Below are 18613 nucleotides of genomic sequence, written 5' to 3'. Positions count from 1 at the left end.
AACATGTGCAAATACTTGTTGGCGGAATTTCGTTCTGCATGTGTCGTCTTTCAGAACTGTCATGTAAATTTTTGGACGAAAAGGGACTCCTCTGTTTTTTTTTGTAGAACTATATCTTGGAGGAAGACAAGAGTGAAAAGCGACGTTCCAAACACCTCTCGATCTTCTAATGTTCGAGTAAAGGGATGCTCATTGTGAGAACGTAATTAAGCTGAAGTCGGCATCATCCGCTTCATCTCATCGGTAGAAGGGTTTTCCTTGCCAGGAAAACTGATGGCAACTCTTGAATGTGGACGCTGATGACGAGTCCTGTCCGTTCACATAAGTCGACTAGACATAAACCGTTATCCAACGTATGTAGGTAGTATCATTTTCCTAGCACATTGGATCGTTGCTCAGGTTCCATCTTCGTATTTGCGACGGCTGCGACAGTGACCACCCGCTTTCCAGGTGTCCTAGACATCAACGCATTGACTTCATCATAGAAGGCGTCTTTAATCTCCGCAGCTGTCTCCAGAGGTGAGTGTAAACTTGCGATCTAGTGTTTGTATCCCTTTGGTCCCGCTGTCGTACAAAGGAGCTTCTTGACGACGTTGAACTAAAATCCATCCATCAGGTCTTTGTAGCCGTTCCTCACATCTATGGCGCAGACTCCTACCTCCTTCGCATCAGCATCGCCTCAGTAAATGTTGCAACCTTTAATGTTGATGACGGGCCGGTCTCTGATGCATGTCTCTTGCAGCGGAGCAAACGGTATAAAGAGATATTCCCGAAGCTTAAAAAAGGCGGCATATTGACTTAATCGACGGTGGCAGTTCAGCGTGACGAAACGGATAGTTCCTGACAATGTTTCAATGCTCCCTCCAGGCAATAACCTTTCTGGTTGCGGTGGTTGTTGATGTGCTGGAAGTCAACACCTTCTCGTGACACATGGGAATCTTGCGCTATATAGCTGTGTAGGTTATAACTCGTACCTTCTCAAAGCATACATGCAAATGGCTGATTGCATTCACTACAAGCAGGACCATCTCGACCAGTTAGCAATCAGACTTGTAAGCTCAGACTTGGAGGTATAATATAACACATTCATCGACGCTGCAGGAATGGTTACCGTCCTGATCGTTGAATTTGTGCGCTAATTCGAAAATCTACTGTTCGAAGTTTTGATGTGACTAAATACTGCAAAGTTAAGATATGGCGAGCAACAAGTATTCTCCACAAGTGACCAAAATACCGGCTTTTCCTTCCAAATTCTGAGGAATGATCGACAGTTAGCTTTGGATATATAATTTTTCGTATTTCTTGAAGGAATTCTTTGAGGACTAATTACCAAAGTCCTCAATAATCCCTAAACCTGCCGCTAAAATCACTTTCAAATGTGGTAATACTTTGCTGTCCTAACATATGTCTGTTCATATTTATTCAGAAAAACAAAACTAGTTTATTGGTAACCAGTATTAAGCAATCGATGAGGTATAATATGACTAAGGCCACCCATGTTGTAATCGTTCGCAGACACGAATCACCAGGAGCTCGATCATCTTCGATTGAGACACCATAACATTTTCATGACTTTTTATTCATGACTGCTTTCATCTGCCGTTGTATAGCAGTTTTCTGTGCGCTACTTCCCCAGACGGAACGTACTACGTCTGAAAATACGAGAATAATGGTTCCCGAATATGTATGTCGGTCCTTTTCTATTTTCTAAGCCTCCTTTTAGAAAAATCCGTTGACCTCCGCCTGCAAAACATTAACAAAATGCAGGAAATGTGAAGACAGATTACTTCTGAGTTTTTCCAATTCATTTGATTATTTTGATGATTGCAAAGTTATACAAAACATCCATATCACAGCTTGGTGTCCATATCCCGAATAAGTAATCAGAATAGATTAAAAAAACAATTTAAAGCGATTGCCTATGTCTAGCGGATGGAACCGTTTGATATCCTCACACCTTACCAACAACACAATAAGGTCACAACTATTAAACAGGTGGAATTACTTTACCGTATTGAGCATCTTCTCCCTGAGTCAGTGCTTTAAGCATTGCTTTCTGTGCTTTGCATACATCTTCACCATTTCTCAACATACAGGACACCAATTCCTTCAAAAAGAAGCAAGATAGAAAACAGCAACAGAAAAGAGTATAGCTACTTTTCGAACGTGAATGGGGGCACAGACAAGGATTCTACAGATACCCCACCCCTACAGATCTAACTCCGGGTATCGGAAGACGTAAGCTGACAAAACCATCTCCCAACAAAGCAAAATTAAATCCGCCGTTTATGTCATGAATTCTAAAGAAAAGGTGGCCGGTCACCCAGACATATCCCTTGGAACTTTTCTACCAGTGACCATACCACTCATTTTGAAGTGCTTCGACTCACGGTTACCAGAACAGGAACAAATGAGAGTAGATACGATTGATGGTAAGATAAGATTAAGAAAGAAAATAGTGATAAAGTAAACCATAGCCTTGCCTGAAACTCTTCCTCTTCGTTGTATACCACGTCGACATAACCGATCTCTTTTGCCTCCTGTGAAGTAAGAATTGGTGCAGTAGTCATCAGGTATAGAGCGCGACTTCGGCCAACGATTGTGGGCAAGTACGTTGCGCCTCCCCAAGATGGAACAATTCCCATTCGTGATTGAAGGAATCCGATCTACAATAGAACAAGAAAAGCACTGTTTGTTATTCTGCTTATTTCACAAATTCATAGAATCAGTTATGATTGCCCTTGAATATGATTCATTTATCCTCCTATCTAGAGTTTGATTTGAGCGGGAGAAGTTTAGGAAAGTCCCAAACTAAAATTTCTGAAACGAAGTTCGCCACCAAGCGACAAATCCTTCTTGTCCAAAAAATTTCAAATATGTTGTAAAGCTAGGGAGTAGAACCCTGAAGATTGCCAAAACCCATAGCCAAGGTCAAGCGTGTAGTTAGGACATGATCCTCCCAAAAACGATCCCTTCCCTAACTCTCTTTCATTCCTCTAGTATAGTCAATCATTTAGCAATAGAAAGATCAACATGAACAAGAAGTAAGGTAGAAACAGATGAATGAAAATCAACTTGCAGCATTTATGCACATTTTCAAATTGATTTTAGTCGTGAACACTGAGCCTAATTTGGAAAAGTGCACGACTGGTGCGGGTTTTGTTAGGTTGAAATGAACGTTTTATAACGTGAGGCAGAAGAAACACAGAAAGGCATTTAAGTGCGCGTTTTATAGAGAAGAATTCGCGTCGTAAAATAATTAAACTACAGTTCTTGTAGGCATCTTTTTTTTGCAAATTAGCTGAGTAAATGTTGGGAATTTTAACAAGTATTAATTTTTTCCTCAATAACTTTCGAGAGAACGAAAAAAAAATGTAAAAAAAGGTAAAACAAGAATCCAGCAAAAGAAATCCTCCCTTCTAACATAACTCAAGTTGGGTAGGTTTTTATAAAGTATGAGCTGAGTTATTGTATTTTGTTCGAAGTCACACTTTGACGCGCAGCCAAGAATCCGAATTATTTCTTTTTCTCACTGCTTGAAAACGGTACAGCGATAGAAAAAAGTACGCTACCATCTTCTGATAAGACATCAACGAAAACATTTAGCTGCAAACAGTTAACTTTGTAGGTGTCCTGAACCCTCTAAAGCTTGTTGGAAAAAATCCAAAAATAGGAAGAAAAATTTACCATTCCTTTTAACTAGGTTCCAAACAAACTAACGAAGTTAGAAGCACCAAGCTTTGCAGAAATATAGACGTAAACTGTCTCTACAATTCTGCAGAACTGTACTCTGTAAAATTCCCAGTGAACGTTATTCTTCAGCAACCCATGCACCTTATTCTGCACTAGTTTTACCTGTATTTCCAGACGTAGGTGTCTTTTTTGTGTAGTAATGACGTCAAAATACCTTTTTTGAGTGATAGTGTGAAAAGTCGTCATTGTTGGATGAGAAATATGCTCACTTAACTCTTCTATACTGACTGCAAAAGTTTCATTTCAGTCAGCTATTAATCCTCGAAAGTTTTAGTAGAACTAGAGCTACACCACAGTCCGCCACCCATTCACACCAGGCGTCCACCACTCATCAAAGCATGCGTTAGCTATCTTAATAAATAGGCGGATATTCAGGGTGTTGAATTTGCCGTAATGTAGAGTGAAGGAGCAATGCAAAGCTATGAAGGAAATGTTTTCCTCCTACAGTCTATACTCAATGCCAAATCAACTCTCGGATCAAAACGACATGAAGTACGATGCAGCTGCGTATGCGGTTGTGTTTGAGGCGCCGCGGTGGAGATAGCGGTTAGAATCGAGCTGGAGCCATCGGGATCTACAGCAATGAACGGTGGTTGTAGGTGTTCTCTCTTGATCCTAACCATTACGCTCGATCGCACCGCTTTGAGCGCAACCGCTTACGCAAGTGCACCGTGCTTCTTGTCGTTTTGATTCTACTGTACTTCCATTTCTCTTGTACAAAAGAAAATGGAAGTATTTATAGAGCGGACCAAAATTTCTGGGAATTTATATGCGTTTTGAACGATTTATTTCCCATATCATTGTGTTCAAACTTTCTAGTATTTAGTGGAGAAGTTATTTGTAATACATCACATTTATTAGGTTATTCGGATGAAAATGCGACTTTCGCAGTGCCTCTCATCATTTTGTTGTGTTTACTCTCATCCTTTTTCTTGTTCACCTCTTAACATTCTTATTAGAAATTTTGGTTTAGAAAGTAATGAATATGAAACACATCGTGTCCTTTTGTATGTTGTACGACTTCAAACAGGGTAAGAACGCAGCCGATTCGCATTGCACGTGAAGCGGTTGGAGAGAACACCATTTCACGAACTCAGTGTTACCGTTGGCTTGAGCGATCCCGAATTGGCAAAGAAGCTTTTGAAGACGAAGAACACGGAGGAAAAATAATAGAAAAAAGCGAGTTGCTGGAATTTTTCCATTGAGTCCTATCCAGGTCGATCGATGCGTAAAATTGATTCTCGCTTTAGCTTTAGGATGTCCCGACTCAATCATCTCCGAACACCTTCACTCGCTTTGAAAGACCAATCGTTGCCGTGAATGGATACCACATCACCTGATTAACACGAACAATTCGGCCGCATTCTGCTAAAGTCTATCATGAGAAGATTAAAGAGATGGTATAAACTATTTTGCCGCATTCGTTATACAGTCGGGACCTTGCTTCTTCGGATTAGCACGTTTTCCTTTCAAAGCAGCACGTTCTGGCAGAAAAGAATTTCAACAGGTTCGATGAAGTGCGTATCTGGACGACCAGCTTCTTTAACTCGCAGTCGGCTCAGTCCTATAAGGAGGAGATTCTCTACGTGGACGTTGGTAAAGTGTTTTTGATAGTTGTGGAGAATATATCGTGGAATAAAATGTTGATACTACTTGTTTGTGAAATTTTGGCGTGAAAAGTGGCATTTCCGTCCGAACAACCTAATATTTAAGCATTCGATGGTTTGCCCTCACTGCTGAGCGTAAATAGCGGACACGGTGTTGCACGGTTCTGGCGAGCCATAGTCCGTCAAGCATAGTCCGTCAAGTGAACCATAGTCCGTCAAGCACAGTTTAGAGCAGCAAGAAAATTCCAACTCGTCCATAATCAAGATTAGTTAAAAGAGCACGCTAGTTGCATTACCAGAAGTATAAAGAGAATTGGATCTTTTAATCATTTTGTAGCTTATGTACCTTCACCATACGCTGAACTATTTTCGTTGTACAGATTTCGAGTCTTTGTCAGTCATTTATTCAAAAACTGCGCCATTTTATTACAAAAATAAGGATCGAAGATGACCTTTCACAAACTTCTCTTGCTTCCATTCCCTCTTTCGACCTCCTTCCCATTTCGGGAGAATATCGTCGCTTTGACCTACCAGACAGTGTCTCGCCTACCTTAACAACACCATCACGAAATCCTACTGTGCAGACGGTTGTGATATCCTGCTGCTATTGCCATTGTTGTACTACAGGGAACATGAACCAGAGACTGCCGCAGCGCCAGCTTCGACAACAATACCATCTACTGTAGTGATACTGACACAAATGAGATAAAAGGAGAATGAATTGTAGGAGCGACGAATAACCACAAAAGAACTAGGCGGAGACTTCGTCGAGATGCGTTTTTTAGACTGGGATCACAGAGTTCACATCCTTTGTGTCCTAGGTGCCCAAATACCTGCAGAAAACGCTAAAAATGACAATAAGGATGGCAAGGAACTAATATATGTGGATATCCAATCAGTAAGAGAACATGCTCGGAGGACCTCGGGTAAGTAAGAAGTCATCACAGAGTGACAAAGGATCTGTTTGAGTAAACAAACCTCATCCTCATCATCATATCGAAGTTTTGATCATAATACCTTTCACTGCAGAGATGAACCCCAATCAGTTCTTCAGCCAATGGATCATGAGTGCTGTCACCGTTCACAAACAGAACACTTCCATGAAGTAGTTGATGTTGCGGGACATAAGAAAAGAACCAGCTTTTTCAACCAATTTAAAGTGAAGAATGTGACCAATGGACTGGATCGATGTTCCTGTAGTGCGTTCAATATCGCATGGAACCTCGCCGCTCCTGTCCCAGCGGTCCTGTTATTGTCGCGCGTAAACCACATTATTTTGCTCTCCTTTATTTTACTTTAACTTTCGATTAGAAACATGGGACGGAACTTCGAAACCTCTCTCTCGCTTGTGTGAACGGTGATATTCCTAGTATCACTTCTTCCATTCACCCACTGAAGGTACCCACATCTTATTCCTGCTGATGAAGTGCATAGGCTTCTGAAGCATAGCTAAAAACAAGAAGTAGGGTGGTGTTAAAGAGAGCAGGAAGCCGAGTGTTCCTGGTCTTCTTCACTATGTCCTTGCTGCTCTTATTCGCTCTCCAAGCGGCTTGTTTTCGTTTGCCTACGTCGGGGGTCAGGTCATTTTTCATGTTCATTCCCTGACCCACATAAGCGTAGTTGGTGCATCCGGATATGTTCGTTCAGCTGAGAGTGAATGGGGCACTTATGTTAGCGCAGCATTTACTTACTGACATCAAATCGTACCAAAAGGACGCTACTATTGACATCTGTGCTCACATACCGATTTTCATTGAAAACATCTAAAATGCTACTCTTTTCTGAATAAAAACCCTTTGAACTAATTGCTAAGTTTTCGTTTTGTTACTGACACCATTTAGTCCCCAATATCAGTACATCTTGATCACTACGGGTTAATTGATTAAGCGACCCGTCGAATAAGCAAACAAATGTAAATTGTCTGAGCAGCAGTTACATCTGTGTAGTATCCATTGAACTTCTCTAACGGATGGTCTGTGAAAACAATACCTTGGCATCTTTATGAGCGAAGCGGAGATCACAGGAAGAGGCAATTTCCGACCCGCCTCCTAAACAGTGTCCATGGAGCCGTGCAATGCTCACCTAGAAATGTTTAGTGACACACTATTATCCGATAGTCCAAAAATACAATATTATGTACGTTGTAGCAATGACTGATGATTTGATAAATACTGATTTGCAATTTCGGAAAGTTCCAAGTCTCTAAAAATGAGAATGAAATAAGACTCTTAAATCACTTTGAAACCGTTTCCTGCAGCAAGGAGTTAGGTGAGGTGAAAAAGTTACCGAAAAAGAATCGCTGACTCGTCTGGTTGAGATCACGGGATGGCTATTGACTAACATAACTAGCTGTCTTGTCACCAATAAGAAAAGCTGCAAGCGTTGTTTGAGCTTTTAAACAGTTAGTTGTAACATCATCTCCGTTCATTGTGGGTACTTTGATAATTTTCTATTTCTATTTTCTAATTTTCTAATTTCTATTCTAAAGCATGAGAAAACCACGAAGCCTGATCTTAATCTGGACTTCTCCTTTACTGTTTAAAAATCAACGGGATAACCTCCACCCACTTCTGTTAGAGCTCCTAAAAGAATTATAACTCACTAAGGGAGAGGAGTGAATTTTGGAAAGTGTACCAGCCATATAGTGGAACATTGCACATCCTAATGAAGAGGAACTGATCTGAAACATGAGAGCTATCATTGGGTCAAAACGACCTAAAGGTCGACGTAGTCACGTAAGCGACTGCGCTAGAAGCGGTACGGTGGAGCGTAACTGCAAAGATTAAGAGTGAGAGGGTTTCACTAAAATTTTAGTTTTACTATTAAGGGGTTTTAGTACAACCACGCACCCCTACAGTTCGCAATTTTCATGCTTCGACCTCAACCGCTAGCTCCACCGCGCCGCTTCGAGCACGACCACTTACGCAACCTCACCGAGTATTTCATGTCGTTTCGTCCCGATATACAAATTCAGGAACGCTCATACACAAAACAACACTCATTCTATTATATGACATTCAAATAAACTGTATAAAATAACTTTCTGTGTATGCGCAATCAAAGGTAAAGCTCGAAAAAAATAATAAACAATGTTGGATACTTGTGTGAGACATCGTAGCTACAGAAGAAATAAACAAAAACTCTCCAAATCAACAAAAATGTAGAACAAGGTTTAAAATTACGATAATAATTATGTACCACTACAGTGCATGTTTGTCGTTGTACATCCATTGATCAGACAATTGGCGCAGCGCTGACCAGCCGTTGCAGAACATATAGTCGGGTCAAAACGACCAGAAGCACGGTTCAGTTGCACGAACGGTCTGCTTAGGAATTTGCTAAATTTTGTCAAGCGACGTCACCAGAATGGATACTAGCCGCAATTTTTTGTTTGTTTTATTCTTTTTGCTTTTTTTCTGATTTCTTCGTCTTTTATGTTTCTATTTTTGTTATGTTTGCTATATTTGCTTCTGCTATAAAAATCTTTGGGCGGGTGTAGTGTAGCGGTTGGAGGTTCCGCTTCCTGCACGATCGATCGGAGGTTCGAATCCGCACTAGTGCTCACTAAGCCTTTCATCCCCCCGGGGTCGATAAATTGGTACCAGACTTGTCTGGGAAGATAAAAACACTGACCTGACACAAAACAAAACACCGCATCTACTAGCCACCGCAAGTCATTGTGTAGGCCAGTTACACGTTCGTAAACCTCAAGCGATTCTGAATTGAAGTGAACGTGGGGACGCATCCGAAGCGGATAGATTAACGCCAGAAACTTTATCCTCTATCCTTTATAAAAATCAGTACTGTATCTGTATTGTAGTTATTTATTTCCACATTTAGTGTTCTTTTTTTTGTTTGTATGGTAGGGAGGTAAATTAACATAGAAATAAATACAATCTTGAACCAAATTTCGAAAGCAAAACACGAACAAAAGCAAAACAATGACTTAAGATAATGTCGTTTTGACCCGACTGTATGTCCACGACACGAAATGCAACTGTGCGACAGAAAGACACATATTGGTCGTACTAGCTCCTTCCTAGCATATTCTATTCGTAAAAAAGAAGGTGAAAGATCTTATATTGGTAGAGCTTGCCTCGAATGAATGAGCAAGAGGATTCATCTAGTCATCCATCTTTATCGTTTACACTGATGATTCCATTTACAAACAGACCTCATTTATGAGTCCAAGATCAGCGCCACTGCAGAATGATCGCCCAATTCCTTCTACTATAAGCACACCGCAGTCGGAAAACGTCGATAATTCCTTCAAAAAAATAGATATAAAGAACTTCAAAAAAAACCTGACCAATGAATAGAAACTTCAAATGTGGTCGTAGTTACCCAACTACAGTTGGCGTAAAACCTGTTGTAACATGACGACACGAAAGCGGTGAAAGCGTCCACTAAGATTTCTCGAAGTATGTGGAAAACTTTCCGGACATTTCTTCTTTTTGCTTTCATCAGCTTTTCATTTTCTTCGCATGGACAGAGTTATGCAATCTTATTGAGGTTTTTCCTATTAATTTTATAGTTTGTTTTGCTCCAAGGGGAAATCTAAAGTGTTAGTTTGTGGCGATTTGATTTATGTCCCTTTATTCGTGTAATTGTGCACGATTTCCATCTTTCGCTGTCATAAAACAAAGAAAACCTTTTTTGGTAATTCAAAAATTTGTCCTGACTCCGGCGCATCTCCTCAAAGATCTCAATTTGCAGTATTTGATTACTCGCCCTGCTTTTTGTGTAAATTTGTCCAGCTTGTCTCTCTTCTAGGGCAGATTTCAGAATGGATTCGGATCACAGAAAAAAACGCACAATTTTAAAAAATGGGACAATTTGAACGTCTACAAACATAGTTCTTAGGGTCCTACGAGCAAAAAAAAACCGATAAAATTAATGAAAAAAGACTTTAATATTGAGTAAGTATACTCATACATTATTACAATAAAAATTATGAAAAATCACAGGAAAGGAAAAGATTTGCACCGGCAAAGCAAAAATCTACGGGAGCCTCTTTACCCTCCGCCCTGATCAAAAAGGTAGAGGACTTCACCCCCATATCCAGCCGGGGAAAATGTAGTTAGTGGGGGAGGGGGTGTTACTTAACTGTGCTTTTCTTTCTGGAAGTGAACAGCTAAGTCAGTCGGGACCCTAAAACATCAGCATTAGTGTTAGGGGATCTTTGACATCAAGGCTAAGCTAAAGTTACTAGAAGAAAAAAAAGGAAGATAGAGCTTCCAGAAATGGAAGCATGATTGAGGACCCCTAACTACAGTTTACCCACCCAGTCTACTTCAACTGGAGTAATGAACAGATCATACAAAAATTCTTCTTCAAGAAAAGTCGGTATAAATAACTTCGGAAATCATTGGTGGGAGCAGAGACACAAACTAGTAGCTTTAGGCTGGTAAGTCATCACTGGGGTTTATTCCTTATTCTCTTTGAAAAGGTTTCAAATGCTACAGTCGGATCAGAACGACCTGCGCCTTGTCGCAGTGGCGTGATAGGCTGTGTTTGAAGCGACGCAGAGAAGCCAGCAGTTACGACAAAGATGGGACATCGCCAGCTTTACCCGGATAACGGAGATGTGGCGCCAGCTCCACACCCTCCAGCGCAGCCACTTACAGAACTTCCCCAAGCTTCGGCTCGTTTTGACCCGACTATAGGTATGCAAATCAAGCATACATGCTCTTTCACAATAGATGAGTAGAAAGCATGTCATACATGGGTATTCTTTTTCGATATAAAGAACGGGTACAAACCTCTGTTTTTTGTCTAAACTGTATCATCATTTCTCCGGAAAGGCAATTACTCTTCTCTGGACGATTCAACATTAATCTTGCAATACCGCCGGAAGATGTCAAATCAACAGCACCTCCAGTCCATCTGTGCAGGGTTTTTGCAAGCTCTGGATTGGATTTCTAAACAAATATGATTGATTTCTGAAGAAATAACATTAGATATGTAATAGCTTCGTCAAGCGCTTATAGCTTACATTGGAATTCATCGCTCTCTTCAGTAAGTAATGATGACGTCCCAACTTCAAGCGCAGTAAGCAGTTTGCCATACTCTAAATCCTTTTCTTCTAGTTGATCACACAGTATAGTACAACTTAAGGGTATAATATTGACAAAATACAAGTTGGCGAATCTCAAAGGTTTGACTAATTTCACCTATTTCTAGAGTGATTTGGTAAGGCTGTCCACAGAGTTCAGAGCACGCGGCCCTGAATTTTGCGGACAACTTGATTGTTTATTTATTGACAGCGGAATCACCAATGTATCGTAGGTGAGAAACAATGAGCAGATTGAAGCGTAACGTCCGGTCTTCGCAAACACTACCAAGTGTGCCACAAAGAAAGAGTGCTGGAGTCACAGAACACACCGCCTGTGCACTCACAAAAAAAATACAATGTGAGGAAAAAAACTTTCGAAAACATTCAAGAATGTTCGGAATAATCCGTATAGTCCTGAAATCCAATCCAGTTTCTTGCGACAAAGCAATTTTGTGGTCTTCACCACAGCGGAAGTCTTTTTCACAGCCATTTTTGAGCACGAGCTTGATAAATTCCCATTTGCTTGTAATATGATTCGGTGTTAACTAGGACTCTGGCGATAACAGCGAACGTGACAAGTAACGAAAAGTGCTATTTCTGCTTCGATCGAGATGTTTGTAGCAGAGTTTGTTCCTGAAGATTCTCATTATCCAAATTTCGATGTAAAAGCGGAATTATCAGCGTTTCCTGTCAATGCAATGTCAATCTTCGGTCGAGGAGGAACTGAAGATTGATATTGAAGATATGAAAGACGAAGAGTGAAGAAAGGAATCTCGACAACGAGTGCCTGTTCATACTGGAGTAGGGACGAGAAGGAAGCTTTGCGATGCACACTTGTTCACAAAGTGCATCCAAGACGAGGCAAAAGAACCCTACCAATTTGAAGGGATCACTTCAATACCTTGCTGAACCGGCAAACCCCATCAGCTCCTGAACTCGAGCACATCCAGCGACCGAATTAGGCGGTCACCGAGGAATCATCGACAAAAATGAAAAAGAGACCGACGGAAACTCTGGTCTGTATTTAAAAAAACGTAGAACGGGAAAATGAGTGGAGATAACGGAATTAGCGTAGAAATGCTGAAATCTCTTCCTCCATCTGGGATTCAATAACTAATGAAGATCATCTTTTCAATGTGGATAAACGGAAAAGGTGGCAGAGACGCGCTATCATAATACCGCTCCACAAGAAGTTATTCATCATAAATAAACTATCGAAGAATCTCATTCTTGCGCATTGTCTATAGGGTCTTTGAGCGAATCACCCTGGACCTGATTACCAAACATCGACAAGAAACAACGCACGATTATCCAGCCAGCTTTCGACGAGGCCAATCTGCAATTGAACGGGTGCTCATCGCCAGATGCGGTTTTTTTTAAGTTCGAGGCCGCTTTCCACTCTCCTTAATGGGCCGCCTTGTAAACGTGCTTCGCACCGATGGAACATCAGGAAAGTTCGTTCGCCTACCCGATAGTATGAATCAGAGAACAACTGCTGCAGTTCGAACAAAAGCCGGAAGTAAAACATCGTTTAAAGTGGTAACTGTAGTAGACACAGAGCAGGTGCATAACCCTTCATGTTCAGAAGCGCAAAAGTGATGATCTGATCCGTTAAGCTTGTTAATAATCTTGGCTCTTGCTTCAATGTGACAGTCCACACTCTCCTCTTCAATTTCAAAAATGAGATTATGCGAAGAACAGCAGAGCGGTGTTCTGCTGATATCATTCCGGCACCATCAAGACGTCGTCTGACCGATCCCGGGTACGCTGACGATATTTTAACATTCATCAAAAGCAGGACGAAACTTCAACATTAAGTCGATCTTACTTATTGCCTAGCCGCATCCTATTGATTATGCCTGCCCCTGATAATTTCAAGCAGATGTGGGCCTTCTAGAGAATTCTAGAAATCAGCATAGACGGGCAGCCGATCAAACTCGTAGAAACTGGTACCTAGGCTGCTTGCTGAATAAAAATGGCAGCTGTGAAACTGATATGCACATAGATGACCTAAGACCTGTTGTGCATTCAACTCCTCGACGAAAAGGCCAACTTCCAATGCTTGTCGAGACAATCTGGGAGTCTGTCTATCCTCTATACGCCCTATCATGATGTTCGGAGCGGAAATTTCGGCAGCACTGCCTACAGTAATGAAGAAAATCGACTGCACGAAAAGGAAACTGCTTAGATGGCTACTTGGCTACTTTTAGAATCTGCCACAACGCCGAGGGTATGAGGATCTTTACGCGGAAATCAATGTTGTACTGGCGGTGGACACGTGGAAGACATCAACATCTTACACAGCCGTCGAAAGTGGCTACAGAAAATCGTCTTCGCTTCATCGGCCACATTGCAAGGAAATCAGGATACCGCTTCGTTCACCGTGTTCTAAGGGTGTTCTCTCACATTCGAGTTGGGAAAGACCACCTTGCCGTAAACAAAAGTTCTGAACTGAGATGAAAAAGGGCTCAAGGGCGATACACCTCGGCGAAAATGCGGACATTCGCGTAAGGCAATAATCTGAGCCGGGGGGGGGGGGGGGGGTGGGCGGTCGTTAGGTGATATGTCTTGCGCAGTTATATTGGTACTTAATTCCAATATACTTATAACTGTTGTGTTGGTGTTAATGTGTGCTCTTGCTCTTTTTCAATTGCGCAGCGGTAATGCGAAAGAATTTCACACGATAGGCAGTTGCTCTGAGTACGACGACCAATTTGGAGAAGTGTGCGAGGTCAGTTCAAGGATCAAACTTGTTGATTACTCGAAGTATGGGCATTCCTCCTGATTTCCCCAATAGTTATCACAGAATGGTCATGATATATAATAACGAGCTTATTTATGTTTTCTTGTTATGGCAACGAGGTTTAGGCGAAACTTTTTATTGGCCTGACGTTTCGACAAACTCGTCTTTTTCAAAGGCCTGAAAATGGTTCGAGGTCTTTGATACCATGCATATCCCATCAAACTCCTCCTCTCTCCTCGCCAACCCTCGATATTGTTCCAAGTACACCACGCAAGACCTTAAAAGGAAAACAACTGATCAGTTTCACCGACTAGCGGGGTTGGTAAACCACCGCGTTCTCAAACACTGTCACCAAGGCGAATGAGATCTACGCACTGTGCAGTATCCTTAAGTACTGGTGTGTGGATAACGTTAAGGAACTGCATGTGGGGCAATCTTATAGTTCACAGAGTGTTACGAACGGCAAGAAGTCATTGGTAATTGATAAGCACTCATTTTTGTTATTCATGGACGGATTCCTGACGGAAATCCAGAATGCTTCCAATGCCTTCCCAGCAGATATTTCTTTCTTGTGCGCTAATATTGTACATTTTATTTCAAACTCAATTCCATCATGCTTATCGTTTTTGTGGCGCCCTAACGGTGCCATCGAACTCCCTCGTCTTTTATCAGCCAAATGTTCCTTGATACGCACGTTCAGCATCCTTCCAGTTTCTCCAATATCAATGGCGTTGCACGTTAGGCATTCTATTTGGTAAATAACTCCTATGTTCGCGCAATCACCGGTTTTACCGAATGGACAAACCACGCAACGTTCTGACACGCATTGCCTATCGTAGAATTTATTGTGAACTAACTATCGCTTGATGCTGTCGTTCGGGATGTTCACCAACACAACATCATCTTGCAGCTGTGCTCGCAAAAGAGTCCGGTGTATAGCAGCAGTTAAGGAGTCAGAGACGAAGGGGATGCACAAAGGAATTCTACCTTCACGTGGGATCCACACTGTGTTGTTCGTAGTTCGAGATTGGGTATTAGATTTCAATCTCGAGTAACCGTTTGAACTAGCTATGCTTGTGGCTAGCTTTAGTGATTCCTCCCGTTCTCTATCCCCTGTGCACATTGCTATTGCTGTTTTGACCATATTTCGGATAATTGCCTTTTTCATGCCATTAGGATGGGCTTTCCTTGCGATACCATTTCACACTTGCAATGCCATTGTGTACTCTTATTTGAGCATTTAAATAAGGCAGCCAACCATCTTTTGGTTGTTCTCGTGTGAGTTTTATGTACTGCGATCGTTCATTCAGAATTCTAAAGCATTCGTCCATTTCGGATTGCGTTGATGTTATAATGAAGCAATCATCGATATAACGGCAGTACATCTGTGGAAGACGTTCTATCACTGGTTGTTCTATTCTGCTCATAAAGCAAACGGCAAGAACTGGAGCAAGCCTTTGGCCCATAGCAATTCCTCTTATTTCAGAGAAATATTTCCCTGTCCATTTAAAAATATTGCACTGGAGGCATTCGTTGATCAGGATGTTCCTTGAACTTGCGTATCAAGGAACATTTGGCTGGTAAAAGACGAGGGAGTTCGATGACACGGACACAAAAATGATAAGCATGATGGAAATGAGTTTGAAATAAAATGTACAATATTAGCGCACGAGAAAGAAATATCTGCTAGGAAGGCATTGGAAGCATTCTGGATTTCCGTCAGGAATCCGTCCATGAATAACAAAAATGAGTGCTTATCAATTACCAATGACTTCTTGCCGTTCGTAACACTCTGTGAACTATAAGATTGCCCCACATGCAGTTCCTTAACGTTATCCACACACCAGTACTTAAGGATACTGCACAGTGCGTAGATCTCATTGGCCTTGGTGACAATATTAAAGAACACGGTGGTTTACCAACCCCGCTACTCGGTGAAACTGGTCAGTTGCTTTCCTTTTAAGGTCTTGCGTGGTGTATTTGGAACAATATCGAGGGTTGACGAGGAGAGAGGAGGAGTTTGATGGGATATGCATGGTATCAACGACCTCGAACCATTTTCAGGCCTTTGAAAAAGACGAGTTTGTCGAAACGTCAGGCCAATAAAAAGTTTCGCCTAAACCTCGTTGCCATAACAAGAAAACATAAACACAATATCAAATGCCGAGGTTTCAAGAAGAGAGGACTTGGAGATTGTTGGACAGCATAACGAGCTTAGTCCGTGTGTGTGTGTATGTGTGTGTATGTGTGTGTGCGTGTCACGAAATTCGAAAAAGGGGGTGCGACGGGTCCACCCGACGTCGGATTGGTGCGCCGGGGTCTGATAGCTATAGAAGGCGGTGCGACGGGTCTCGCCGCATCGAAATGGTGCACAATAACTTCGTGTGCATGTCGCAAAAGGTAAATGGGGTGTTTCATAACCGTGGCAACTGCACGCGTTGCTTTTCACCTCTATGTCTCCTCTGGGTGTCTTTTTCCTTCCACGTTTGCCTCAGGTTGATATAATACCTTCCTCAGAAAGTGGAAACACGAATGAAAAAGGCAGCTTAAATAGTAGACAACAATTTGCATGATTTGTCCAGGAACATTATCTTTATTAGTACAATGATGTTTTTATGGTAAAACATCATTCTTTGTTAACTGTTGCAGGGAAACAGGAGGAAAACCTAAATTTCGAGTAATGCTTTCAAATTGTGTCTACATTATATTGGCATCGACGGAGTGTTTGAAGCTGATGTTTAAATATTCTCCAAATGTAGAACTGACCTGCTTAGAAAGAAAACTATGGAATCTTTTGTCCTTGTTTACAGTAAAAAAAAAGATGAAAACATTGTTAGAAAACGAAATTCTGACTTTACAGAAAATGTCATTACCATTATTTTTTGATTAATTTTGATTAATTGATCAGTGAAGGCGAGCGAAGAGAACACCACAAAAAAGTCTGAGGTCCGGCTTTAGCCAGACATTCAGAATGGTGTTTTAACATAAAATGACATGAAAGACATCATCCTACTGATAAAGATAACGTCCTCACAATCGGACCGTTTCAACACACGTAGGCTCTCATATCTAGCTTAGTTGAACGATCAAAAATACTCAGTTATTGATATGGGAAAGCAAATAAACTTTCAAATTAAAAAAAAACATTAGAATACCAACCCAAGCAGAGTCTTTCTACAGATTATCTTAGGAATACATACATAACCTTAGAAAATACGCAACATTCTTGGCATATAGTCAGGTCAAAACGACATGAAGTACGGTGTAGTTGCATAAACGGTTGCGCTCGAAGTGCGGTAGAGCGTAGCGGTTGGGATCGAGTAGGAACCCCTGCTACCACCATTCAATGCTGTAGTTCGCGATAGTCTCACTCCGCACCGCTTCGAGCGCAGCCACTTACGCAACTGCACCATCCTTCATGCCGTTTTGACTCTACTACACGTAAAAAACGTAATCGGTGCATGCAAAAAAAAAAAGTTTTTACGTTTCAACTGTTCATATGGCAAAAATAATTCAACATCACTAATGTCGATAATTGCCTGAAGCCACCTTCTTCGACATACCGATGTCTGCAATCAAATATTCCTGTAGTTTTTGTCGCATTCTACAGATCCTCTGATAGCAACGAAAGCGCAAAGAAATTCACGAAATCGATCAAAATTCATGCTGGAAAATATCGTCTACGAACTATGCATATCGCTGATCAAGACCATGGTTATACCTAGAAGCCAAGTTCCGTTCAATTTTACTCGATGCAAAAGGAGAAACCTAACCATTGCTTAGGGCAATGTTCCACGCCTTAATTGCCTTGTCTCGTTTCTCATCACCACTTTCTACAGTAGTGTTGTACATGTTTCCCCGGTTCCCCCGATCAAATGTTATCTCGCACACTACAACTCGAAATTTCCCCCGTTTAATGGAACAGACCTGTGTCTGTCAGCGGCGAGATATTTTTCCATAAAATAGCTTGCTTCCGTTACCCGAGCTTCAGCTCTGAGTGATCGTAGGACTTACGTCGGACGTACAGACTGATAATTTCGCGCGTTGTGTAGTACTGGATTCTAGTTCATCCACAACTAATTCGGGAAACAGTTATGCGGATCTTATTAAAACTGAAAATCAGCCAAGGGTGCCGGTGAATCAATAGTTTCGTCGCCCTTGTTGAGTTGTTGAAAACATAACAAATCGCTTAGGAACAACTTTTTGCCTTATGTTTTTTCTCGGGCTGGTGGAGCTTCACTTCAGGTCTTTCTTTCTCTGAAGCAAGCATTCGGAATAAATTCATGAATGGCTCTACAGTCAGCCCCGACCTCGAGGACCTCAAAGGATGATCCTAGACGTGAAATGAGCAGCCGCCTGGCGTCTACATTTGCAAATAACCAGACTCACTGCTCCCTCAAAGGCAGCAGACTGCGAATCTGACGCGGTGATGGTTCGCAGGAAAGCCTAGAAAAG

General features: G+C 41.5%; 2 protein-coding genes across 2 annotated transcripts; both read right to left on the bottom strand.

Annotated features, from left to right (window-relative positions):
* Nucleotides 1–1566: 1566 nt before the first annotated feature.
* On the bottom strand, nucleotides 1567–11427 carry RB195_006946 (uncharacterized protein; the record flags this gene model as incomplete). The annotated part of the gene is made up of 8 exons (XM_064180314.1): nucleotides 1567–1652; nucleotides 2011–2107; nucleotides 2484–2666; nucleotides 7350–7442; nucleotides 7963–8040; nucleotides 9535–9627; nucleotides 11123–11281; nucleotides 11356–11427. 8 exons carry the CDS (start codon nucleotides 11425–11427, stop codon nucleotides 1567–1569), a joined length of 861 nt encoding a protein of 286 aa, XP_064037194.1.
* A 3903-nt stretch (nucleotides 11428–15330) lies between these two features.
* On the bottom strand, nucleotides 15331–15624 carry RB195_006945 (uncharacterized protein; the record flags this gene model as incomplete). Its single annotated transcript, XM_064180313.1, has 1 exon — nucleotides 15331–15624. One exon carries the CDS (start codon nucleotides 15622–15624, stop codon nucleotides 15331–15333), a length of 294 nt encoding a protein of 97 aa, XP_064037193.1.
* Nucleotides 15625–18613: the final 2989 nt, after the last annotated feature.

This window comes from Necator americanus, chromosome I (genome assembly GCF_031761385.1).
Source record: "Necator americanus strain Aroian chromosome I, whole genome shotgun sequence".
In the NCBI taxonomy this organism is placed as follows: Eukaryota; Metazoa; Nematoda; class Chromadorea; order Rhabditida; family Ancylostomatidae; genus Necator; species Necator americanus.
Note: the sequence above shows the minus strand (reverse complement) of the source record. Positions and strands in the feature narration are given on the sequence as shown.